Consider the following 23,477-nt stretch of genomic DNA (forward strand, 5'->3'; position numbering starts at 1 on the left):
GAGGGTTCCCTTTTCTCCACACCCTCTCCAGCATTTGTTGTTTGTAGATTTTCTGATAATGGCCATTCTAACTCGTATGAGGTGATACCTCATTGTAGTTTTGATTTGCATTTCTCTAATAATTAGTGATGTTGAGCAGATTTTCATGTGCTTCTTGGCCATCTGTATGTCTTCTTTGGAGAAATGTGTATTTAGGTCTTCTGCCCATTTTTGGATTGGGTTGTTCGTTTCTTTAATATTGAGCTGCATGAGCTGTTTATATATTTTGGAGATTAATCCTTTGTCCATTGATTTGTCTGCAAATATTTTCTCCCATTCTGAGGGTTGTCTTTTCGTCTTGTTTATGGTTTCCTTTGCTGTGCAAAAACTTTGAAGTTTCATTAGGTCCCATTTGTTTATTTCTGTTTTTATTTTCATTACTCTAGGAGGTGGATCAAAAAAGATCTTGCTGTGATTTATGTCAAAGAGTGTTCTTCCTATGTTTTCCTCTAAGAGTTTTATAGTGTCCGGTCTTACATTTAGGTCGGGAATCCATTTTGAATTTATTTTTGTGTATGGTGTTAGGGAGTGTTCTAATTTCATTCTTTTATATGTAGCTGTCCAGTTCTCCCAGCACCACTTATTGAAGAGACTGTCTTTTCTCCATTGTATATCCTTGCCTCCATTGTCATAGATTAGTTGACCATAAGTGCATGGGTTTATCTCTGGGCTTTCTATCTTGTTCCATTGATCTATGTTTCTGTTTTTGTGCCAGCTTCATATTGTCTTGATTACTGTAGCTTTGTAGTATAGTGTGAAGTCAGGGAGTCTGATTCCTCTGGCTCTGTTTTTTTCCCTCAAGACTGCTTTGGCTATTCGGGGTCTTTTGTGTCTCGATACAAATTTTAAGTTGATTTGTTCTAGTTCCATAAAAAATGCCATTGGTAATTTGATAGGGATTGCATTGAATCTGTAAATTGCTTTGGGTAGTGTAGTCATTTTCACAATATTGATTCTTCCAATCCAAGAACATGGTATATCTCTCCATCTGTTGGTATCTTTAATTTCTTTCCTCAGTGTCTTATAGTTATCTGCATACAGGTCTTTTGTCTCCCTAGTTAGGTTTATTCCTAGGTATTTTATTCTTTTTGTTGCAATGGTAAATGGGATTGTTTCCATAATTTCTGTTTCAGATTTTTCATCATTAGTGCATAGGAATGCAAGAGATTTCTGTGCATTAATTTTGTATCCTGCAACTTTACCAGATTCATTAATTAGGTCTAGTAGTGTTCTGGTGGCATTTTTAGGATTCTCTATGTATAATGTCATGTCATCTGCAAACAGTGACAGTTTTACTTCTTCTTTTCCCAATTTGTATTCCTTTTATTTCTTTTTCTTCTCTGATTGCCGTGGCTAGGACTTCCAAAACTATGTTGAATAATAGTGGTGAGAGTGGACGTCCTTGTCTTGTTCCTGATCTGAGAGGAAATGCTTTAAGTTTTTCACCATTGAGAATGATGTTTGCTGTGGGTTTGTCCTATATGGCCTTTATTATGTTGAGGTAGTTTCCCTCTATGCCCACTTTCTGGAGAGTTTTTATGATAAATGGGTGTTGAGTTTTGTCAAAAGCTTTTTCTGCATCTATTGAGACGATCATATGGCTTTTATCCTTCAGTTTGTTAATATAGTGTATCACATTGATTGATTTGCATATGTTGAAGAATCCTTGCATCCCTGGGATAAGTCCCACTTGATCATTGTGTATGATCCTTTTAATGTGTTGTTGGATTCTGTTTGCTAGTATTTTGTTGAGGATTTTTGCATCTATATTCATCAGTGATATAGGTCTGTAATTTTCTTATTTTGTAGTGTCTTTGTCTGGTTTTGGTATCAGGGTGATGGTGGCCTCATAGAATGAGTTTGGGAGTGTTCCTTCCTCTGCAATTGTTTGGAAGTTTGAGAAGGATGGGTGTTAGCTCTTCTCTAAGTGTTTGATGGAATTCAGTTGTGAAGCCATCTGGTCCTGGACTTCTGTTTGTTGGAAAATTTTTATTCACGGTTTCAATTTCATTACTTGTGATTGGTCTGTTCATATTTTCTGTTTCTTCCTGGTTCAGTCTTGGAAGGTTATACCTTTTTAAGAATTTGTCCATTTCTTCCAGGTTGTCCATTTTATTGGCATAGAGTTGCTTGTAGTAGTCTCTTAGGATGCTTTGTATTTCTGCGGTGTCTGTTGTAACTTCCCCTTTTTCATTTCTACTTTTATTGATTTGAGTCCTCTCCCTCTTTTTCTCGATGAGTCTGGCTAATGGTTTATTAATTTTGTTTATCTTCTCAAAGAACCAGCTTTTAGTTTTATTGATCTTTGCTGTTGTTTTCTTTGTTTGTATTTCATTTATTTCTGCTCTGATCTTTATGATTTCTTTCCTTCTGCTAACTTTGGGTTTTGTTTGTTCTTCTTTCTCTAGTTCCTTTAGATGTAAGGTTAGATTGTTTACTTGAGATTTTTCTTGTTTCCTGAGGTAGGCTTGTATAGCTATAAACTTCCCTCTTAGAACTGCTTTTGCTTCATCCCATAGGTTTTGATTCATTGTGCTTTCATTGTCATTTGTCTCTAGGTATTTTTTGATTTCCTCTTTGATTTCTTCAGTGATCTCTTGGTTATTTAGTAATGTATTATTTAGCCTCTATGTGTTTGTGTTTTTTACGTTTTTTCCCCTGTAATTCATTTCTAATCTCATAGCGTTGTGGTCAGAAAAGATGCTGATATGATTTCAGTTTTCTTAAATTTACTGAGGCTTGATTTGTGACCCAAGATGTGATCTATCCTGGAGAATATTCCTTGCGCACTTGAGAAGAAAGTGTAATCTGCTGTTTTTGGATGGAATGGCCTATAAATATCAATTAAACCTCTGTTGTCTGTTGTGCCATTTAAAGCTTCTGTTTCCTTATTTATTTTCATTTTTGGATGATCTGTCCATTCGTGTAAGTGAAGTGTTAAAGTCCCCCACTATTATGTGTTACTGTTCATTTCCTCTTTTATAACTGTTAGCAGTTGCCTTATATATTGAGGTGCTCCTATGTTGGATGCATATATATTTATAATTGTTATATCTTCTTCTTGGATTGATCCTTTGATCATTATGTAGTGTCCTTCCTTGTCTCTTGTAATATTCTTTATTTTAAAGTCTATTTTATCTTATCTGATATGAGTATAGCTACTCCAGCTTTCTTTTGATTTCCATTTGCATGGAATATCTTTTTCCATCTCCTCACTTTCTGTCTGTATGTGTCCCTAGGTCTGAAGTGGGTCTCTTGTAGACAGCATATAGATGGGTCTTGTTTTTGTATCCATTCAGCAAGCCTGTGTCTGTTGGTTGGAGCAATTAATCCATTCACGTTTAAGATAATTATCGATATGTATGTTCCAATGACCATTTTCTTCATTGTTTTCGGTTTGTTTTTGTAGGTCCTTTTCTTCTCTTGTGTTTCCCACTTAGAGAAGTTCCTTTAGCATTTGTTGTAGAGCTGGTTTGGTGGTGCTGAATTTTCTTAGCTTTTGCTTGTCTGTAAAGCTTTTGATTTCTCCATCGAACCTAAATGAGATCCTTGCTGGGTAGAGTAATCTTGGTTGTAGGTTCTTCCCCTTCATCACTTTAAGTATTTCATACTACTCCCTTCTGGGTTGCAGAGTTTCTGCTGAGAAATCAGCTGTTAACCTTATGGGAGTTCCCTTGTATGTTGTCATTTTTCCCTTGGTGCTTACAATAATTTTTCTTTGTCTTTAATTTTTGCCAATTTGATTACTATGTGTCTCAGCATGTTTTTCCTTGGGTTTATCCTGTATGGGACTCGCTGCACTTCCTGGACTTGGGTGGCTGTTTCCTTTCCCATGTTAGGGAAGTTTTCGACTATAATCTCTTCAGATATTTTCTCTGGTCCTTTCTCTCTCTCTCCTCCTTCTGGGACCCTTATAATGAGAAAGTTGTTGCGTTTAATGTTGCCCCAGAGGTCTCTCAGGCTGTCTTCATTTCTTTTCATTTTTTTTTCTTTATTCTGTTCCGCAGCAGTGAATTCCACCATTCTGTCTTCCAGGTCACTTATCCGTTCTTCTGCCTCAGTTATTCTGCTATTGATTCCTTCAAGTGTAGTTTTCATTTCAGTTATTGTATTGTTCATCTCTGTTTGTTTGTTCTTTAATTCTTCTAGGTCTTTGTTAAACATTTCTTGCATCTTCTCGATCTTTGCCTCCATCCTTTTTCCGAGGTCCTTGATCATCTTCACTATCATTATTCTGAATTCTTTTTCTGGAAGGTTGCTTATCTCCACTACATTTAGTTGTTTTTCTGGGGTTTTATCTTGTTCCTTTATTTGGTATATAGCTCTCTGCCTTTTCATCTTGTCTGTCTTTATGTGAATGTGGTTTTTGTTCCACAGGCTGCAAGACTGTAGTTCTTCTTGCTTCTGCTGTCTGCCCTCTGGTGGATGAGGCCATCTAAGAGGCTCGAAGGGAGGGACTGGTGGTGGGTAGAGGTTACTGTTGCTCTGGTGGGCAGAGCTCAGTAAAACTTTAATCCACTTGACTGTTGATGGGTGGGGCTGGGTTCCCTCCCTGAGGCCACCCAACCTTTGAACCTGCCTGGGGTCTTTGGTCGGGCTAATGGCAGACTCTGGGAGGTGTCACGCTAAGGAGTACTTCCCAGAACTTCTGCTGCCAGTGTCCTTGTCCCCACGGTGAAACAGAGCCACACCCGCCTCTGCAGGAGACCCTCCAACACTAGCAGGTAGGTCTCTTTCAGTCTACGCTGGGGTCACTGCTCCTTCCCCTGGGTCCCAATGCAGACACTACTTTGTGTGTGTCCTCCAAGAGTGGAGTCTCTGTTTCCCCCAGTCCTGTCGAAGTCCTGCAATCAATTCCTCCTAGGCTTCAAAGTCTGATTCTCTAGGAATTGCTCCTCCCATTGCCGGACCCCCAGGTTGGGAAGCCTGATGTGGGGCTCAGAACCTTTACTCCAGTGGGTGGACTTCTGTAGTATAAGTGTTCACCAGTCTGTGATTCACCCACCCAGCAGTTATGGGATTTGATTTTACTGTGACTGCACCCCTCCTACTGTCTCATTGTGGCTTCTCCTTTGTCTTTGGATGTGGGGTATCTTTTTTGGTGAGTTCCAGTGTCTTCCTGTCGATGATTGTCTAGCAGCTAGTTGTGATTTTGGTGTTCTCGCAAGAGGGAGTGAGAGCACGTCCTTCTGCTCCACCATCTTGGTTCCTCCTCTAGAAAGCAACTCTTAATACAAGGATCTATTGGGATTGTAGGGCTGGTAGAAGGGACATTAGTAATATCCAAGAAACAGTGTAGGGGAAGAATCTGAAGGGCTTGGCACGTACTTGTTAGATTGAATTGACTCAGTGGAATGGTGAGATTTTTTTGTGGGAAGCTTTTGTGGGATTTAGAGCGTGAGTTGGCAAACTATGTCATGTATGCCAAATCTGGCCAAGGCCTGTTCTGTATGGCCTTGAGCTAAGAATGGTTCTTATGTTTTTTAGTGGTTAAAAAACAAAACAAAGAATAGGTGATGGAGACAGTATGTGGTTCAAAAAGCCTAAAACATTTACCATCTGGCTCTTAATAGAAAAAATTTACTGATTGCCCATTTAGAGTATAGCCATACTTCTCTAAGAAGCGGGGAAGTTGAAGGAAGCATCAGTTTAAGGCGAAAGGTGTTCCTTTGGGCCCTGATGAGTTGTCTGTTGTTGGACAAATAATTGCAGAGGTGAATTTGAAGAAAGGATGAGAAACCAGGACTATATTAATAATTGATCTGTAGTGTTTATTTTTTTGTAAGGCATTGCGTTAAACTATAAAGGATTTGGAAATTATCTGTTGTATCCATTCCTTTACTAGTCCAGGCTTCCATTGCCCCTCCCCAAAAGACTGGTGGCTCTAGCTTACTTTTACTTACCTCCCTGATTAATTTTCCTAAAGAGAGCTCTGATGATTCCTTATGGTAAATGCTACTTGGGATTCATTTTTCTTCCGTATGTAAATTAAAATGTCAATGAAAATGTTTATATTTACATTTAATAGGAAGGCATAAGGTATGAAAAGTATATATACCTGTGTTTCACTTTTTTTTTTTTTTTTGCGGTACACGGACCTCTCACTGCTGTGGCCTCTCCCATTGCAGAGCACAGGCTCCAGACACGCAGGCTCAGCGGCCATGGTTCATGGGCCCAGCCGCTCCGTGGCATGTGGGATCTTCCCGGACTGGGGCACGAACCCGTGTCCCCTGCATCGGCAGGCGGACTCTCAACCACTGCGCCACCAGGGAAGCCCACCTGTGTTTCACTTTTATGAGTATTTCAATTAATAACTATCCAAAGTTTTGCAAGCCAGCATTTAGACTTAACTGGGGCATTAGTTCGTTGCTGTAGAACAGTCATTTTGAAATCTATTGATACTTCCATCCCTATCGCCACTTGGGTTTGAATAGCTATAGTTAGAGTTGCTTCAGGTAGACTGTTGCTGAGGAGTGGAATTGGAGAAAGAAAAGGGGAAAAGCTAATACTGCTTAGCAGTAGTTAGCAATTAACAATACCTTTTAGGAGAGGTATGTTAGCTGTCTGTTCTTTTTATTTTTCTCCATGTTCAGAAAATTATATACATAGTGATTACATAGGAATTCTACTTTTGAAAGTAATTAATATATTTCTACTCATTGGTTTCAAAAAAAGATGTAAGAAAGGTGCTTATTTAAAGCATATCATCAAATGATTTTGAAATGCTTATCTTAAATTTCTTTTAAAAAGCTAAAAAAAGAAAGCTAGTAGAGGCTTTGGAGTCAGGGTAAACTACTAGCTGTGTGACTTTGGACAGTCTTGTAACTTTCATGTCTAAGTCTCTGCCCATACCTTGTCTTTTCTCTTTCTGGAGCTCTGATTAAACTTACGTTTGATCTTCTCATTCTGTTTTACATGTCTTGTAACCTTCCCCTGCCTTTTTAACAGCTTTGTTGTGGAATAATGCTCATACTATAAAATTTGCCGTTTTTAAGTATACACATTTGATGGGTTTTTTTGTTTTGTTTGTTTGGTTTTGGCCATGCTGTGTGACTCGTGGGATCTTAGTTCCCCAACCAGGGATTGAACCAAGGCTCTCGGCAGTGAAAGCACAGAGTCCTAACCAGTGGACTGCCAGGGAGTTCCCTATTTGGTGGGGTTTTTTTTTCTTTTTTCTTTTTCTTTTTCATTTGATGGTTTTTAATAAATTTATTTACTTTTATAACCAACATAATCCAGTTTTAGATACCTCACAAAGTTCCCTTGGACTTGTTTGCAGTTTATCCCTGCTCTCACTCTCAGCCCCAGGTAATTACTAAACTTACTGTTTCTGTGGTTTTGCCTTTCTAGAAATTTCATGTAAATGAAATCATAATATCTTATGTCTGGGTTTTTCCATTACCATAATGTTTTTGAGGTCCAGCAGTGTTGCGTGTTATCTTTAGTTTGTCCCTCTTTATTGTTAAGTAGTATATATCATTGCATGGATATATCACTTTGTTGGTTATTATGAATAATGTTTCTAGAACATTCAAATACAAGTCTTTGTGTGGACATGTTTTCATTTTTGGGGGGAAGATAGTTAGGAATGGAATCTTGGAGTCATATGTAAGTTTATGTTTAACATTTCAGTAAACAACCAAACTTTTCCTTTGTAAGTGTTTATACCATTCTGCATTCCGACTAGTAAAGTATGAGATTCCAGTTTATACATCTGTGCTTGCACTGGGTATTGTCAGCCTTTGATTAAAGCCTTTCTAGTGGTTGTGAAGTGGTATTGCATTGTAGTTTTAAATTTGCATTTCCCTAATAGCCAGTGAAATTGAGCACCTTTTCTTATACTTATTTGGTAAAGTAAGCACATTCTCCTTGGTGAAATGTCTCTCCATGTCTTTTGCCCATTTGTGAATTGGATTTTTTTTTTAATGTTGAGTTTTATGAGTCCTTTATCTTATTTGCAAATAAGTCCTAAATCAGTATATGCTATTTTGGGTGGAGTATTTTATAAGTTCCATCAGGTAAAATTGATTGACAGTGTTGTTTAAGTCTACTCTATTCTTTCTAGTTTTCCTATCAAGAAAAAGATGAGGTTAAAAAAAAAAAAAAAAAGAGGATGTGAACTGTACAAGATTGCATTTCATAGCATTTATCTATGCCCATATATTTCCAAGTTCTCCCTAAGATGTTTTCCTCTTTTGTCAAGTGGTTGTCTTTGACAGAACTCCTTAGAAAGGTCCACTGTTAATTAATAGATTTGCTCATGTTGTGTTCATTTTTTGCCCATCTTTCATTCATATTGTAGGCTTTAGACATATGCTCATGAACTGCAAATGATTTAGTTAAAAACATATACATATAATTCATACTGGAGTAGTCTGAGTGCTTCTCATGCATGTATATTGCCATTATTTTAGTAGGTTATTTGCATATGTTCTAGAATCTGATTTTGGTGGACTTCATTACCATAGCATGGGACTGAGCTGTGGTCATTGCCATTTGTTTGCAAAGAAGCTCACAGGGAGAAATTCCAAACAAATCTTTGTCTTGCTTTAACAACCAGTAAAAATATAGCAGCAAGTACAACCACTAATCTGTTTTTCCCCCTCAAACCAGTTCCAATTTTTTCTAGAAGAGAGAAGCAACCCTTTAAATGATAAATCACAGTATAATTTTAGTGCTACCCCTAAACCCTGCATTTTTAATAATAGGAGCTTAATGAAAATTTCATGAGTTTAAAGCAGTAGGTTAAGTTGGTTTTGGTAGAAATTCAACCTCACGTTATCGCGTGTCAGAGCAGCCTACCAAATGGTATTTTTTTCAAGTTACAAGCAGAAGTCACATGAATAAATGTCTTTAGATCCAGATGCTCTGCCTACCTTCAGTGTACTATGGTTGTGGAGTGGGAGAAGGGGCCAGGATAGCAATAATATACCAGCAGTCTAACTGACATGGCCAGATGTTCTCAGGAGAATGCTCTAAATGTGATCCTGGGGATGGTTCTATTGCTCTACAGGTGCATAAGGGAGTAGGGAGTGATGGAGATTGCATTCCTAAATAGAGTAAGTCTCATTGAGAAAGGTGACGTTTGCTCAAAGACTTGAAGGAGGTGATAGAATGAAAGTAATGAGTCAGGATGCAGAGATGCAGAGCACTAGGACCTTAAAGATTATTGTAAGGACTTTGGCTTTTATAAAACTTATTTGAGTAAAATGTGAAAATACTGGAGAGTTTTGAGCAGAGAAGTGACATAATCACATATTTTAAAAGGATTACTTTAGGGACTTCCCTGGTGGTCCAGTGGTTAAGACTCTGCACTTCCATTGCAGGTGCCATGGGTTCGATCCCTGGTCAGGGAACTAAGATTCCATATGCTGTGTGGCATGACCAAAAATAAATAAATAAAATAAAAATGTTTTAAAAAGATTATTTTATTTCTTTTGGCAAGGGTGGCATGAGTGGTTTCTGCAGTAAGCCAGGCAAGAGGTGATGATGGCTTGGGCCAGAATAGTAGCAGTGGAGGTGTGAGAAGTGGTTGGATATTGGATGTGTTTTGAAGGCAAGCTGACAGGTTTTGCCATGGGATTATATATGAAGTATATAAGAAGAGGAAATCAAAGATGACATTAAAATTTCTGCCTTAAGGGACTTCCCTGGCGGTCCATTGGTTAAGATTCCACACTTCCACTGCAGGGGCCACAGGTTCGATCCCTGGTTGGGGAACTAAGATCCTGCATGCCATGCAGCCCAAAAAAAAAAAAAAAAAAGTATTTTTGCCTTAAAAAAAAAAAGAAAGAATTACAACTGGAAGAATAGAGTTACCATTTACTGAGATGGGGAAGACTTTATGAGAAATAGTGTTTGGGTGAAAGATGAGCTCAGTTTTGGCCATGTTACGTTTGAGATGCCTGTTAGACATCAAAATGAAGCTGTTAAGTAGGCAGTTGGTTATGTGAGCATGGAGTTCAGGGAAAGATCTGACATGGAAATACAAATTAGAGAGTTATCCAATGTATTGATGGCAAACTGGATGTGAGCACTAAAAGAATGAACATAACTGGAAAAAAAGTCCGAAGTCTGAGTGAATATAACCGGAAAAAAGAAGTCCAAAGTCTCAGTGAATATAACTGGAAAAAAGAAGTCCAAAGTCTGAGTGAATATAATTGGAAAAAAGAAGTCTAAAGATTGAGGAGAAGAGGAGAAATCAGCAATGGAGTGGCCAGTGAAGGGAAGAAAATCAAACTAACTGATGAAAATGTTTTAAGAAGATAAGAATGGTTGATTTTGTTAAATGCTGCTGATATATCAATGAAGATGAGTCCTGAAAGTTGACCTTTGGATTTAGAGAAAACCATTGATGATCCTGTTGAAACTTATTTTAGGAGAGTGCATGCCTTGAAAGTCTGACTGGAGTGGGTTTTAGAAAGCATAGGAGGAGAAGAAAAGAAGGAAACACTTCTTCCAATGATCTTTACTGCAGATGGAGACAGAAACATTATGTGTTAGCTTGAGGGGCAAATGGAGTCATGCAAAATTTGTTGTGTTTAAAATGGGAAGAATAATAGCATGTTACGTGCTGATAGGAATAAGTTAATAAAGAAGGGGAAAAAATCAGGGAGAACTGGTGGAGAGTTAGTAAGGGTATGGGGTCTAGAGCACAAGAGTGATTAGACTTAAATAGGAACACAGTCACAGGAAGGAAGGCAGAATGTGTGGGTATAGATACTCACTGGTGGACAGATGTGGTAGAGGTTTGTAGAAGTTCTCTTCTTGCTGCTCAATTTTCTGAGTGAAATGGGAAGTAGGTCATCACTTGAGAGTAAGAATGGTGAAGGAGTGTTGGAGGTTTGAGGAGAGGAGGAGATGGTGTGAAATCATACAGAAGAATGAGAAAATGGACCAGGGAAATATGGTGTGACTGTTGGGCATCATGAAGGGACATTTGAGGTTTGTGGTCAGGGCTTTAAAGTGAAACCAGAGGGTGTTGTTTTGTTTGTTTTTTTCCATAGTCATATTAATATAGGCAGTTATGGAATAGATGGGGAATTGGATTGAATCAGGGTTGCGTTTGCTAGGTGTATTCCTAGTACAGTAAAACTGGAGAGATTCCTATTCCCCCCCCCCCCCGCCCAAGGGGTATGTAGGGAAGCAGATTCTTCAAAGGAATACTACCAGACTTTAGTTAGAAAAAGAAGGTGTTGGATTGCAGGATCTTAGTTCCCCAACCAGGGATCGAACCCATGCCCCCTGCAGTGGAAGCACAGAAGAATCCTAACCAATGGACCCCCAGAGAATTCCCTACAGGTTTCTTTTTGGAATACAGGCTCTTCCTTTTTGTACTGTACTGGTAAGAAAGAGGGGGATGGGGGCGAGAGATTTTGAGAGAGAGAGCGTGCTAATATCTATATTTAATATATATCTAATATCTATAGATTTATTAGATATTTAATGTTTATATGTCTAATATATATATTATGTGGAGGATGAAGCTCAAGATCTTCAATCTACTCAGTCCGAACTTATGGAGTTTCACCTATCTCAGTATGTAATGCCTCATCCCTTTTTTAAAAAAATAAATTTATTTATTTATTTTATTTTATTTTTGGCTGCCTTGGATCTTCATTGCTGCACGCGGGCTTTCTCTAGTTGCAGTGAAAGGGGGCTACTCTTTGTTGCTGTGCACGGGCTTCTCATTGCGGTGGCTTCTCTTGTTGCAGAGCATGGGCTCTAGGCGTGTGGGCTTCAGTAGTTGTGGCACGCAGGCTCAGTAGTTGTGGCTCGCAGGCTCTAGAGTGCAGGCTCAGTAGTTGTGGTGGACTGGCTTATGTGCTCTGCGACATGTGGGATCTTCCCAGACCAGGGCTCGAACCCGTGTCCCCTGCATTGGCAGGTGGATTCTTAACCACTGAGCCACCAGGGAAGTCCACCTCATCCCTTTTTGATCAATCACCAATAGCAGGTTACAGAGTCTAGGGATCCAGGCAGAAGCTTAAGTGGTGGTATAAAAAGTAATTTAAAAAAAACTTTTAAATTTGAAATTATTTCAGGTTTACAGTAATTGATGGAAATGTGTTAATCTTCCACTGTCATCCTAGATTTGTCTTATTCTCCATATTGATGTTTTTGCTTTATGCATTTTGAGACTATTTTATTTGGTGATTCATGTTTAAGATTGTTGTAGTAGTCTGGTGAATCAGATATTTGAAATCATATAATAACCTGCACTATCCCTATTGATGTTTAGCATGTATTTTTTTTTTTAGTATTGTCTTTCTTTTGATTAGAATTTGCTTGATATCTCTTTCTGTCCCTGTACCATTAGCCATTCCATGGCCTATGCTTTAGGTATTTGTCTTAGAAACAGAGTATAGCTATTATTAGGTTTTATTTTATTTTTAGTTGAATCTGACAGTCACTTTTTGTGTGTGTGTGTGTGTGGTACGCGGGCCTCTCACTGTTGTGGCCTCTCCCGTTGCGGAGCACAGGCTCAGGACACGCAGGCTCAGTGGCCATGGCTCACAGGGCTAGCCGCTTCGCGGCATGTGGGATCTTCCCAGACCAGGGCACGAACCCGTGTCCCCTGCATCGGCAGGCGAACTCTCAACCACTGCGCCACCAGGGAAGCTGTGACAGTCACTTTTAATTGGCCTTAAAATGATCCACTTCCCAGGATCATACCAGCCCCTCTTGAAGTTTCTGGCTGAAACTCGATTTCCCTCCTCTCTGGTTATTTGAAGCCACAGTATCTGCATAGCACTGTTGATTTAGTAATCTCAATCTCACTGGACTTAAATGGAATAATTCTAATATTTTAGGTGTGCTGTCGTCAGTCAACATGTTTGTATATAGTAAATATTTAGTGAATTATTTTAATGTATTTATCATTAAATTTTTCCTTGTAATATTAGTTGGTTAATTTATAAACCATCTTTTTTAAACTTTCTATTTTAGTCCCAGAAATCCTGGATAGAAAGCACTTTGACCAAGAGGGAATGTGTATACATTATACCAAGTTCAAAAGACCCTCACAGGTAAGCATACTTCTCTTTCTTCTGGGTTCTTCTAGAAATAAATAAATAAATAAATTTATTTACCTACCTACCTACCTTATATTTTTGGCTACGTTGGGTCTTAATTGTGGCACACGAGATCTTCGTTGAGGCATGCAGGATCTTTCATTACGGAGCACAGTCTCTTTGTTGCGGCACTTGGGCTTCTCTTTAGTTGCGGTGTGTGGGATTTTTGTCTCTAGTTGTGGTGCGAGGGCTCCAGTGCACATGGGCTCTGTAGCTGTGGTGCGCGGGCTCTCTTGTCGAGGTGCGTGGGCTTAGTTGCCGCGTGGCATGTGGGATCTTAGTTCCCTGACCAGGGATTGAACCTGCGTCTGCTGCATTGGAAGGCGGATTCTTTACCACTGGACCACCAAGGAAGTCCCTCTTCTAGAAATTTAGATGTAAATTATATTGCTATTTATTTATTAAAAATTTAAATTATTAATTATTTGTAGTTACTGTTAACTTTTGTGCTTACTGTTACTTATTCTTTTAGGATTAGGAGAAGGAGCTATCATCGCAAAATATCAGTGTTCTGGAGTTCTTAATGACATTTCACAACATAAAACCTCTTCTTCAAAGTTGTTCCATCCCTAATCTCCCCCATATCATACTAGTGTATTACAAAGACAGTTAAGGCTGTCTTTTTTAATTGATTCACTGATACTGAGAACTTAAAAAAGTTTGTATATCGGTTTAATGGGCATCTACTGAGTGCCCAACACTGTGGTTTATGCTGAAGAAACCAATATGAACCTAATAGTTGCTGGTTTTGTTTGCCAAAATATAGCTATAATGAGCACTTAGTGGAAAACCTATCACCAGAGATTCTGTTGGCATCTCTGATTGTCTTTTGGTCTTTAAAATGGCTTTGATAATAGAAAAAATTTTAAGTAAAGGACAGTAGTTAGAATTCAAGAAAAAGACCTGTTGAGGTATTTATTGAAGAAATATTTTTCCTAATATTTTTCTTTTTCTTTAGACCTAAAAATAGCAAGAAGCTTAAAAGGGTAAATCAAAAATACAGTTATTTTCTGGCCTACAGAGCACCTCTTTTCACAGGCACTTAGGAAAAATTAATTGAAAAAGGCATTTACAAGGATTTTTAGTCTTCTTACCTTTGCTGTCTCCTGTTAAACCCTGTTTGCTATGTAGTAATCTTCTCTGCAACTTTACTTCCATTTACTATATGGCTCTTATGAAAATACAGCCAAGTAGGTAATCTTTTATTAACTGATGTATTTTAAATTTTAGCACCTGTCACCATTATTGTCCATAGTGAGTTTTTGGTAAATATTTGTTGAATAGAATTTCTGAACCTTTTGTTTGTTACATTACATAAACCTGCTGTTTGAATTCAGCATTTCTCTTTTTTTTTAAACAGCAAAAAATACCTATTTTGAATATATCTCTCACTTAAACAAATTTCCATTATAAGAGGAATGTGCATGATAACTTTTGGAAAGTTTTGAGATGCAGAAAGTAGGCTCAGGGACTTCCCTTGTGGCGCAGTGGTTAAGAATCCACCTGCCAATGCAGGGGACACGGGTTTGATCCCTGGTCCAGGAAGTTGTCACATGCGGCAGAGCATCTAAGCCTGTGTGCCCCAACTACTGAGCCTGTGCTGTAGAGCCTGCGAGCCACAGCTACTGAAGCCCGTGCACCTAGAGACCGTGCTCCGCAACAAGAGAAACCACTGCAATGAGAAGCCCATGCACCGCAATGAAGAGTAGCCCCCGCTCGCCACAACCAGAGAAAGCCTGCACACAGCAGCCAAAACCCAGAGCAGCCAAAAATAAATAAATAAATTTATTTAATTAAAAAAGTTACTGTATCATTAAAAAAAAGAAAGTAGGCACAATACTCAGTTTCAAAACATGAAGACAGTCATTATTAATAACATTAATTGCACCTATTTTTAATCTTTTCTCAGTGCATAGCTTTCGTTTTAAAATATAGCTAAATTCAGTCTATACGTAAAGCTTTGAATCTGCTTTTTAACAAAATGTTATAGTAATTACATTTTTTCATGATATAGGTATTTTATAAGAACGGTAGTTAATATTCTGTTAGTGTATGTATCACAATTCATATACCTATCCTACTCTTTGCCGTTTGAGTTATTTTCAGTTTTTAGCATTATAAATTAAAATTAGGTCACAGTGGAGATCTTAGTGGATAAAACTTTTTTGTGTTTAAAGTTTTATTCCCGCTTAGTATGTGTAATGCCAAAAAAACTTTACAAAAGATAAAAGAATACACATTATCACCAGTAGTGACGAGATTGCCTGAATATTGACTAGAGTAATATGATCCATCATCTTCAAGAAAAAGTGATGAGTAGAAAATAGTGTATTAAATTTGCATTTATTTGATTACTGTTGAGAAAACATTTTTAATATTCTTTAATATTCCCCCAATTTTTGTTAATTTCTGTAAATGTCTTTTTAGATCATTAAAATAGATAACCTTAATATCTCTTCCAATCATTATTCTATGATTTATTTGTATTTCTTACTAATTATTAAAGATAGGTTTTATTACAAGATAAGATTACATTTCTTAACCAGAGAGCATAAGTGACATTTCCCAGGTCACATGGCTAATAATTCATAAAGATTGGATTAGAATTTAGATCTGCCAGCTCTAAATAAGACTGTGTTGTTCTTCCATTTAGAGAAAATTATGGTTTTGCTTTATTAAAAAATAGATTGTATTATCATTAAGGAGCTTATTTCTTGTAATTTTGTTAATTTTACTTTGCAGTAGAAATAATACAAGTCCTCATTAGGTGTTAAAGAAATCTCAAGCTGTTATTAAATACCCTTGCCTGTAGCCTTCCATATGAGACCTAATTTACAAACACCATTAGCTGGTCATTTTTTCCTACACTAATTGGATTTTAAAATTAATTTAATATGAATAGGTTAATCATTGATTTACAAGGTACCAAAAATTATAAGTGAAAGCCTCGTTTTTACCACTGTGCCTTAACTATAAGTTCCCCTCCCTAAAGGAAACTGGTGTTACCTATCCCTTGGGATACCTTTCAGAAATAGATATACTCTTTGTCTGACCAAGCAGATGTATATTTATTCCTCCCTCTTCCCTTTTAAATACATACTGTTTATCTCGTGTTTATTATCTTGGCAATAACCACTTTGCTCTTAATTTTTGCATCCTTTTTAATTATATATCTGGATCATAATTTTAGTATTCCCTTAGGACATTTTAGCTATTCTGTTTTTTTGCTGTTAGAAAAAAAAAAATTCTGTTGGGTTTTTTCAGCAGTAGCCATCCCTGACTCCTTGTTTGGTACCTTACAATAAATGCTGCTCTTTCCTTCACCACAATAAATAAATAAATAAATAAACAAACGAATGAATGAATGAAAAAAATTCTGTAGTGAATAACCTTATAAGTGAATCATTTTACACATATGCTGTAGATATTTTTTAACCTTCACTCTTAGTACTTTAGACTTAGAGAAAGAGTCTGCATTTTTCATTTTGATAAGTATTGCCAAATTGCCCTCCATAGAGAGTTTATCAATTTATACTCCTCCCAGCAGATACGAGGCTACTTTCCTCTATATTCTCACCAAGATATTGTCTTAAAGGATTAAAAAAATTATTTTTCTAATCAAATACCTTTTCATGTTTGTTTTTACTGTGAATTATCTGTTTATATATTTTCCTATTTTATATTGATTCAATGAAGCTCATATATTAGGAAAACTAACATTTTGTCTGCAAATATTTTTTCTCAGTTTACCTTTAGACTTTATGAGTGACATATTTTTGCCACATAAAAATGTTGTATTTTTTATGTAGTTACATCTGTCAGTCTTTTCTCTTATGGTTTCTGGGTTTTAAGTCACAACTAATTATGTTTAAAATATGAAAATCATGTTTTAAAAAGTAGTTATTTGAATATGTAAATTAAGGTATAAATGTCTTGTGCTATCTACTGAAAAATTAAACTAAATACATAATTTTTCCTTTGTTTTGTATTTTTTTATGGATTTTATATAGTTTAAACTAAAAAAATTTTTTCCCTTTAAGTAATAGATTTACCTTGTTTTATAGGTGCCTTCCAGGATGTCAAATTTGTCAACAACTCGTCAGGTAATTTTCATAACTCCATTGCACAAATTTTGAAAAATAAAACTAATGTATAAAAAAAAATCAGAATACATTGGGATAAATTCACAGGCCATTATGTTTAAGGGTTACTTTACTCAGACTTGGGAGGTGAAGGATCAGGCAAAGCTGCTTGAAACTCAAGTGTAGGTAATCTGAGCAGAGTTCTAAAGCTGAATGTGACTTAGGTAAAGATTGAGGGAAAGGGATTTTAGGCAGAGAGAACAGGTTGTGGGAAGGCCTGGCAGTGAAAAAGATTATGGTTCTGTCAGGAAACTGCAGGCTGTAGAATGTAAGATGGATATTGGAGAGATCAGAGTCTGGAGAAATAAGTAGGGCCAGATCATTTAAGCTCTTTGTGTACTATGCCACACAGTTGTGATTTCATGTTAAAAGGGTATTATATAGGAAAGTAACATGTTTAGTTTTTTTTTTTTCCTCAATAAAAGCAGTTGGTATTTTGAGGAGATTGGATTGGGAGAAAAAAATAGTTTAGAAACTTTTGGAGTAATTCTGGCAAAAAATGATAGCCTGAATTAAGATACTGGCTATGGTGATGAAGGAGAATTAGGCATATTTGAAGGGATTAATCAGACAAATTCAATAGGATTTGGTGGATGTATGGAGAAAGGGAAGATTTGAGAATGGTACCTAAATTTCTTACTTAGGCAACTAATTAAAGAGTAATGTTGTTCTTTTAAGCTGTGATGAAAGAAGACAAGAGGAAGATGAGAAGGTCTCTTGGTGGTGGGCTAGGAAAAGAAGTGCATAGAATATGTTCATTCAGATATATTGAGTTGTTTTAGCATCTCCAGTCCTGTTCATTTGTTCCTCTAGATGGGAAGTTTTCTGTCTGGTGTCTTTACACTCAGGCTGAAGAGCTTCCTTTAGCATTTGGTATAATGCAGATATATTGGAGAGGAATTTTCTCAGTTTGGTTTATCTGAAAATATGTTTATTTTACTCTCATTTTTAAAGGATATTTTCACTGAATGTGGAATTCTGAGTTGACACTTTTCTCATTCCAGTGCTTTGAAGATACCATTATATTGTCTTCTAGCTGTTGGTTTCTAGTGAGAAATCAGCTGTCGTTAGTATAGTTGCTCTCCTGTGTGTAATGGGTCTTTTTTTCCTCTGGCTATTTTAAGGATTCTTTTTTTTCCCCTGTAATTCTGGATTTCAACAGCAGGTTTATGATGTGCCTAGGAATGGTTCTTTTTGTACTTCTTGCATAAATATCTGCAAGTTCATATTTTTCACCAAATTTATAAGTTTTCAGCCATTGTTTCCTAAAATACTTTTCTGCCCCATTCTCTATCTCTCCTCCCTCAGAAACTCCAGCTATACATATATTAGATTGCTTGATATTTTCCACAAGTCACTGAGGCCCTGTTTCATTTTTATTTAATTAAAATAATTTTTCCCATTTATTAGATTAGATCATTTGTATTGATCTGTCTTTAGGTTCACTAACACTTATTTCTGCAATCTCCAATGCTGTTTTGCCCATCCAGTAGGAAGTAGATGCCCCAAACTAAATTTAGAAGACTGTATCATCAAATACTAATGTATTTATACTATTTTAATTCTATGGTGAAGGTATTAATTTACTGATATCCTGAAATCAAAAAGATTACTTTTCATACTCTGAGTTCATTTATTTTCGTATGGTTTTTCATTGACTAATTTTTTAAAAGGTCTTTTTAAAATTTTATTACTTTTTTCCTTTAGGTGTTTTTGTGGTCGCTTGGTCAAGCAACATGCTTGTTTTACTGCAAGTCTTGCCATGAAATACTCAGATGTGAAATTGGGTGACCATTTTAATCAGACATTAGAAGAGTGGTCTGTGGAAAAACATACAGAACAGAGCCCAACGGATGCTTATGGAGTCATAAATTTTCAAGGGGGTTCTCATTCCTACAGAGCTAAGGTATGTCATGTATTTGAGTTTCTTCATTTACCTTATTACCTAATAATATACGTTTATTACCTGACAATAATATTGTGTCAGAAAATTAGTTTCAATCATTTCCTTATGTATTTTGAAGTTCTTTGTATAGGTACATATATGAATATAGAATTGTTATATCTTGTTGAATGGAACCTTTTTTTTTTAGTTTAGTCTACTATCTCACTTTTTCTTTTCTTTTTGGTCCTTTGGATTAAGTATTTTTTTATTAAGCTTTCCTTCTTTATAGCATTTTATTTATACATTGTTTCTCTATTCTTTAGCTTAATCTTATAATAAATACTATAAAATGCATTTATAACTTGTTACTATTATAAATTAGTACTTTTACCACTTCCTGGACAACGCAAGAAACTTTAGAATACTTGTGACTACATTTTTTTCCCTCATGACTAATGTGCTCTTGTTGGCATGAATTTTATTTCTTCGTGTATTAAACTTCCAAATCATTATTATTCATTTAGATGTATCAACATATTATCCCTTAGATTGTTCCACCTGCCTCCCTCCCTGCCTTGATTTGATAAGCAGTGCCAAATGTTGGGCCTGTCTCTCCATTTTTTCTATTCTCTTGGATCCTGATCCCACAAGTTGTCACTGCTTTGGTAGCTCACTGATAGCTTAACAACAGGTGTTATTTATCTAGTTTCTGGTTTCTTTAGTTCCCAGGGGCAGTTAGTCGAAAACAACCTAGTCCATCATTGTTGGAAATGGAATTCCTCATTTATTACTAACATAATCTTTTTTTAAAAAAAATTAACTTTAGATTGTTTTCCAAACACTACTTAATGTACCCAAGTATAATAATGAGTTAAACAGAACTAATGCAGAAAGACTTAGTACAGAACAAATCTCATTACAAATCATTCTTAACGGATTCTGGAGTCTTCTCAGTTTTATATAATTCTGATATTTTGGGATAATTTTCCTTGGTGTTTGATCTCTATTTGTAAAGGAATTGGCAATATGTTGTTTTGCAAAGAACCTTTATTAGAGATGATTAAAAGTGTTTTTCTGGGCTTCCCTGGTGGCGCAGTGGTTGAGAGTCCGCCTGCCGTTGCAGGGGACATGGGTTTGTGCCCTGGTCCGGGAAGATCCCACATGCCGCAGAGCGGCTAGGCCCATGAGCCATGGCCGCTGAGCCTGCGCGTCTGGAGCCTGTGCTCCGCAACGGGAGAGGCCACAACAGTAAGAGGCCTGTGTACCGCAAAAAAAAAAGTGTTTTTCTTCCAACGTCTGAATATTTTAGATTTCTTATGAGCTAAGTCATAGGTGCTTTAGATAAAGAAAATGAATTACAGTAGTCATAGCAAGTAAATTTTGTGATGTCACTTACCAGAAAGATCATTTTTTTAATCTTTCAAACCAGAGGAACTTACTCCACAGATATGATAGCTTATTTTCTTATAGAATGATTTTTCAGAAATTAAAGTGGTGATTCCATCTGAACACCTTGAAATACTGAGCAAAATTTATTATTTTCAGCAATTTGTGAGTCAAATCCACAGTTACTTCCAGTGAAGGAAACAATCATCTGTATTAAAAAAAATCTGTGTTACTTTACTGCATAGTCACAATTCTGATCAATGGATTAGATCATTGATCAAACTTTCAAATAGATAATTCAGTATTTGCCTCTCATAGTGGCAAGAGTTGTAGAAGTCTCCATGTTTTCACCATTCTTCTCTTATTTTCCCTTTTCCCATCATCATACCTATCCTTAACACTTCTCACTCAATGCATACTTATAGTTAAACAAGGCAATGAGTACTGTGGATAAATTTGTAAATCAGATGAATGGTAATTAAGTTTATATAAACAGAAAGAGTAACAAATTTACATCTTGGTTTAAAAATTACAGTGCCAATACTTCTGTAGCTCTTATGGAATGATTTTCCAACTTTAAAATCATTTGCTATTGCTTATTCCTAGAAGTGTAAATATATTGCAAGTAGCCTGTGAAATCTATTTTATAATAATCTGATCCAAACAAAATTTTTCTTAAGTCATATAATGTTGCATTTTGAAACCTATGAATATTCAATTGTTAATTATTGTTTTAAAACCTTTTTTATTAGTATGTGAGGCTATCATATGACACCAAACCTGAAGTCATTCTACAACTTCTTCTTAAAGAATGGCAAATGGAATTACCCAAACTTGTTATCTCTGTACACGGTGGCATGCAGAAATTTGAGCTTCACCCACGAATCAAGCAGTTGCTTGGAAAGGGTCTTATTAAAGCTGCAGTTACAACTGGAGCCTGGATTTTAACAGGAGGAGTAAACACAGGTAATGTGATTATACCAATTTTATTTGGTGTGCTTGTAAATTCTTCATAATATCAATTAGATATTTGAAAAGTCAACACCGAATATAAATATATTCAATTCTTCTGTTAAATAATCTACTTCCTAAGTATAAATGCTAACTGAAAAAGTATTTGGTTTTCATTTATTCTTTTAAAAGAATAATATGCTTTATCATTCACTTTTTTAAAATTAAGACTTTATTTATTTATTTCTGGCCATGCTGTGCGGCCTGTGGGATCTTAGTTCCCGGACCAGGGATTGAATCCGGGACCCCTGTCCCTCCATGAAAGCACCAAGTCCTAACCACTGGACCGCCAGGGAATCCCCAAGAATAATATGCTTTAGAGCAGGTGTTTGCAAACTGTGGCTCCATGCACCAAATCCAGCCTACTCCTTATTTTTGTAAATAAAGGTTTTTTGGAACACAGCCACACTCATTTGTTTTTGTATTGTTTTGTATCATACTTTTGTGCTACAAAAGCAGAGGTGAGTGGTCTGACAAAGACTGTATGCCCTGCAAAGCCTAAAGTATTTACAATTTGGTCCTTTATAAGAAAGTTTGCTGACTCCCTACTGTAAAGTGAAGTGTTGTTCTTGTCACTGTGTGACTACCGGTAAATTGAGAGAAGAATGGCAATTCATTGCCTAGACACTGGTAAGAAATAGCTTTTCAAATTAATTTTTAATGTACTATAATCTTTCATTCTAAGTCTTCCCTGTCAGATATACAGGTTGGATATATTGAAGGCAAATTAATTTTAATATCCAAAGTAAAACATAGTTATTATTTAAATTAGCTTGGAAAAATCTAATTTGTTATCAGCAACTGTGTTTTGAACCTCATTGTGTGTCAGGCACTCTTCTGGCTGCTGAAAATACATCATTCCACAAAATAAAATATTTACCTTCATGGAACTTATATTCTAGTGGGGAAGATGCAAACAACAAACATAACTAAATAGCGTATAATAAATTAGATGATAAGTGCTTTGGAGACACATGAAATACAGAGGAGGGATAGTGAGGGATGGTCGAGGGGACTTCATTGATAAGGTGACATTTGAGTAGAGATGTAAGGAAATGAAGTGAGCAAGGTAAGAATAATGTGGAGCAGAGCATTTAAAGGAGAAGTGGCAAGTGTTGGAAGAATAGTAAGAAAGGTCCAGTGTAGCTTGACTGGAATGAGCAAGGAGTGCCAAAGTGATGAAATCAGAAAATTATGGGTGAGTGGTGGTGGTGGTAGGCCTGGCGTGGGGTGGTGTGGTGAATAGCATGGGCAATAGACAGATCATCATATAAGGCCTTGTAGGCCGTTATAAGCACTATGACTTTTAATCGAATGAGAAGGGGAGGTTTTAAACAGAGAGTTGACAAGAGCAAAGATCACTTGAATGATGATTTAAAAATAGACTGTAAACAGGCAAGGCATCACTTGGAAGAACAGTGAAGGTGCTGTTTCCATTATCCATGTTAGGAACGAGATCTAATGCGTTATAAAAATCAAATCGAGTGATGCACTGGTTTGCTAGGGCTGCTATAATAAAGTACCACAGACTTGGTGGCTTAAACAAAAGAAATTTATTTTCTCACAGTTCTGGAGACCCAAGATCAAGATGTTAGCAGGTTTGGTTCCTCCTGAGGCATCTCTCCTTGACTTTCAGATGGCTCTCTTCTCCCTGTGTCCTCCTGTGGCCTTCCCTCTGTGCATGTGCATCCCTGGTGTCTCTTTTTGTGTCCAAATTTCCCCTTCTTATAAGGACACCAGTCAGATTGGAGTAGGGCCCACCCTAACAGCCTCACTTTCACATGATAACCTAAAGAACCTATTTCCAAATACAGTCACATTCTGAGGTACTGGGATTAGGATTGCAACATAGGAATTTTGGAAAGGCTACAGTTCAGTCCATAACAAGTGATAATGAGAAGTTGTGTGCTCTTTTGAATTATCTTTTCTACTTTCCTCCCA

General features: G+C 36.7%; 1 protein-coding gene across 2 annotated transcripts in view; it reads left to right on the forward strand.

Moving 5' to 3' along the window:
- Positions 1 to 23,477, forward strand: part of TRPM7 (transient receptor potential cation channel subfamily M member 7) — a 120,821-nt gene that overhangs the window by 13,431 nt on the left and 83,913 nt on the right. Inside the window, exons 2-5 of one of the 2 annotated variants that reach the window (XM_029236519.1) lie at positions 12,988 to 13,067; positions 17,177 to 17,215; positions 18,962 to 19,160; positions 21,278 to 21,491. In XM_029236519.1, coding sequence (XP_029092352.1) covers positions 12,988 to 13,067; positions 17,177 to 17,215; positions 18,962 to 19,160; positions 21,278 to 21,491 — 532 coding nt within the window. Of the gene's footprint in view, positions 1 to 12,987; positions 13,068 to 17,176; positions 17,216 to 18,961; positions 19,161 to 21,277; positions 21,492 to 23,477 lie in introns of those variants that run through there. The other variant, XM_029236520.1, reaches the window with a different exon arrangement.

This window comes from Monodon monoceros, unplaced genomic scaffold (genome assembly GCF_005190385.1).
Source record: "Monodon monoceros isolate NGI ecotype Baffin Bay Population unplaced genomic scaffold, NGI_Narwhal_1 Super_Scaffold_21, whole genome shotgun sequence".
Taxonomy (NCBI): domain Eukaryota; kingdom Metazoa; phylum Chordata; class Mammalia; order Artiodactyla; family Monodontidae; genus Monodon; species Monodon monoceros.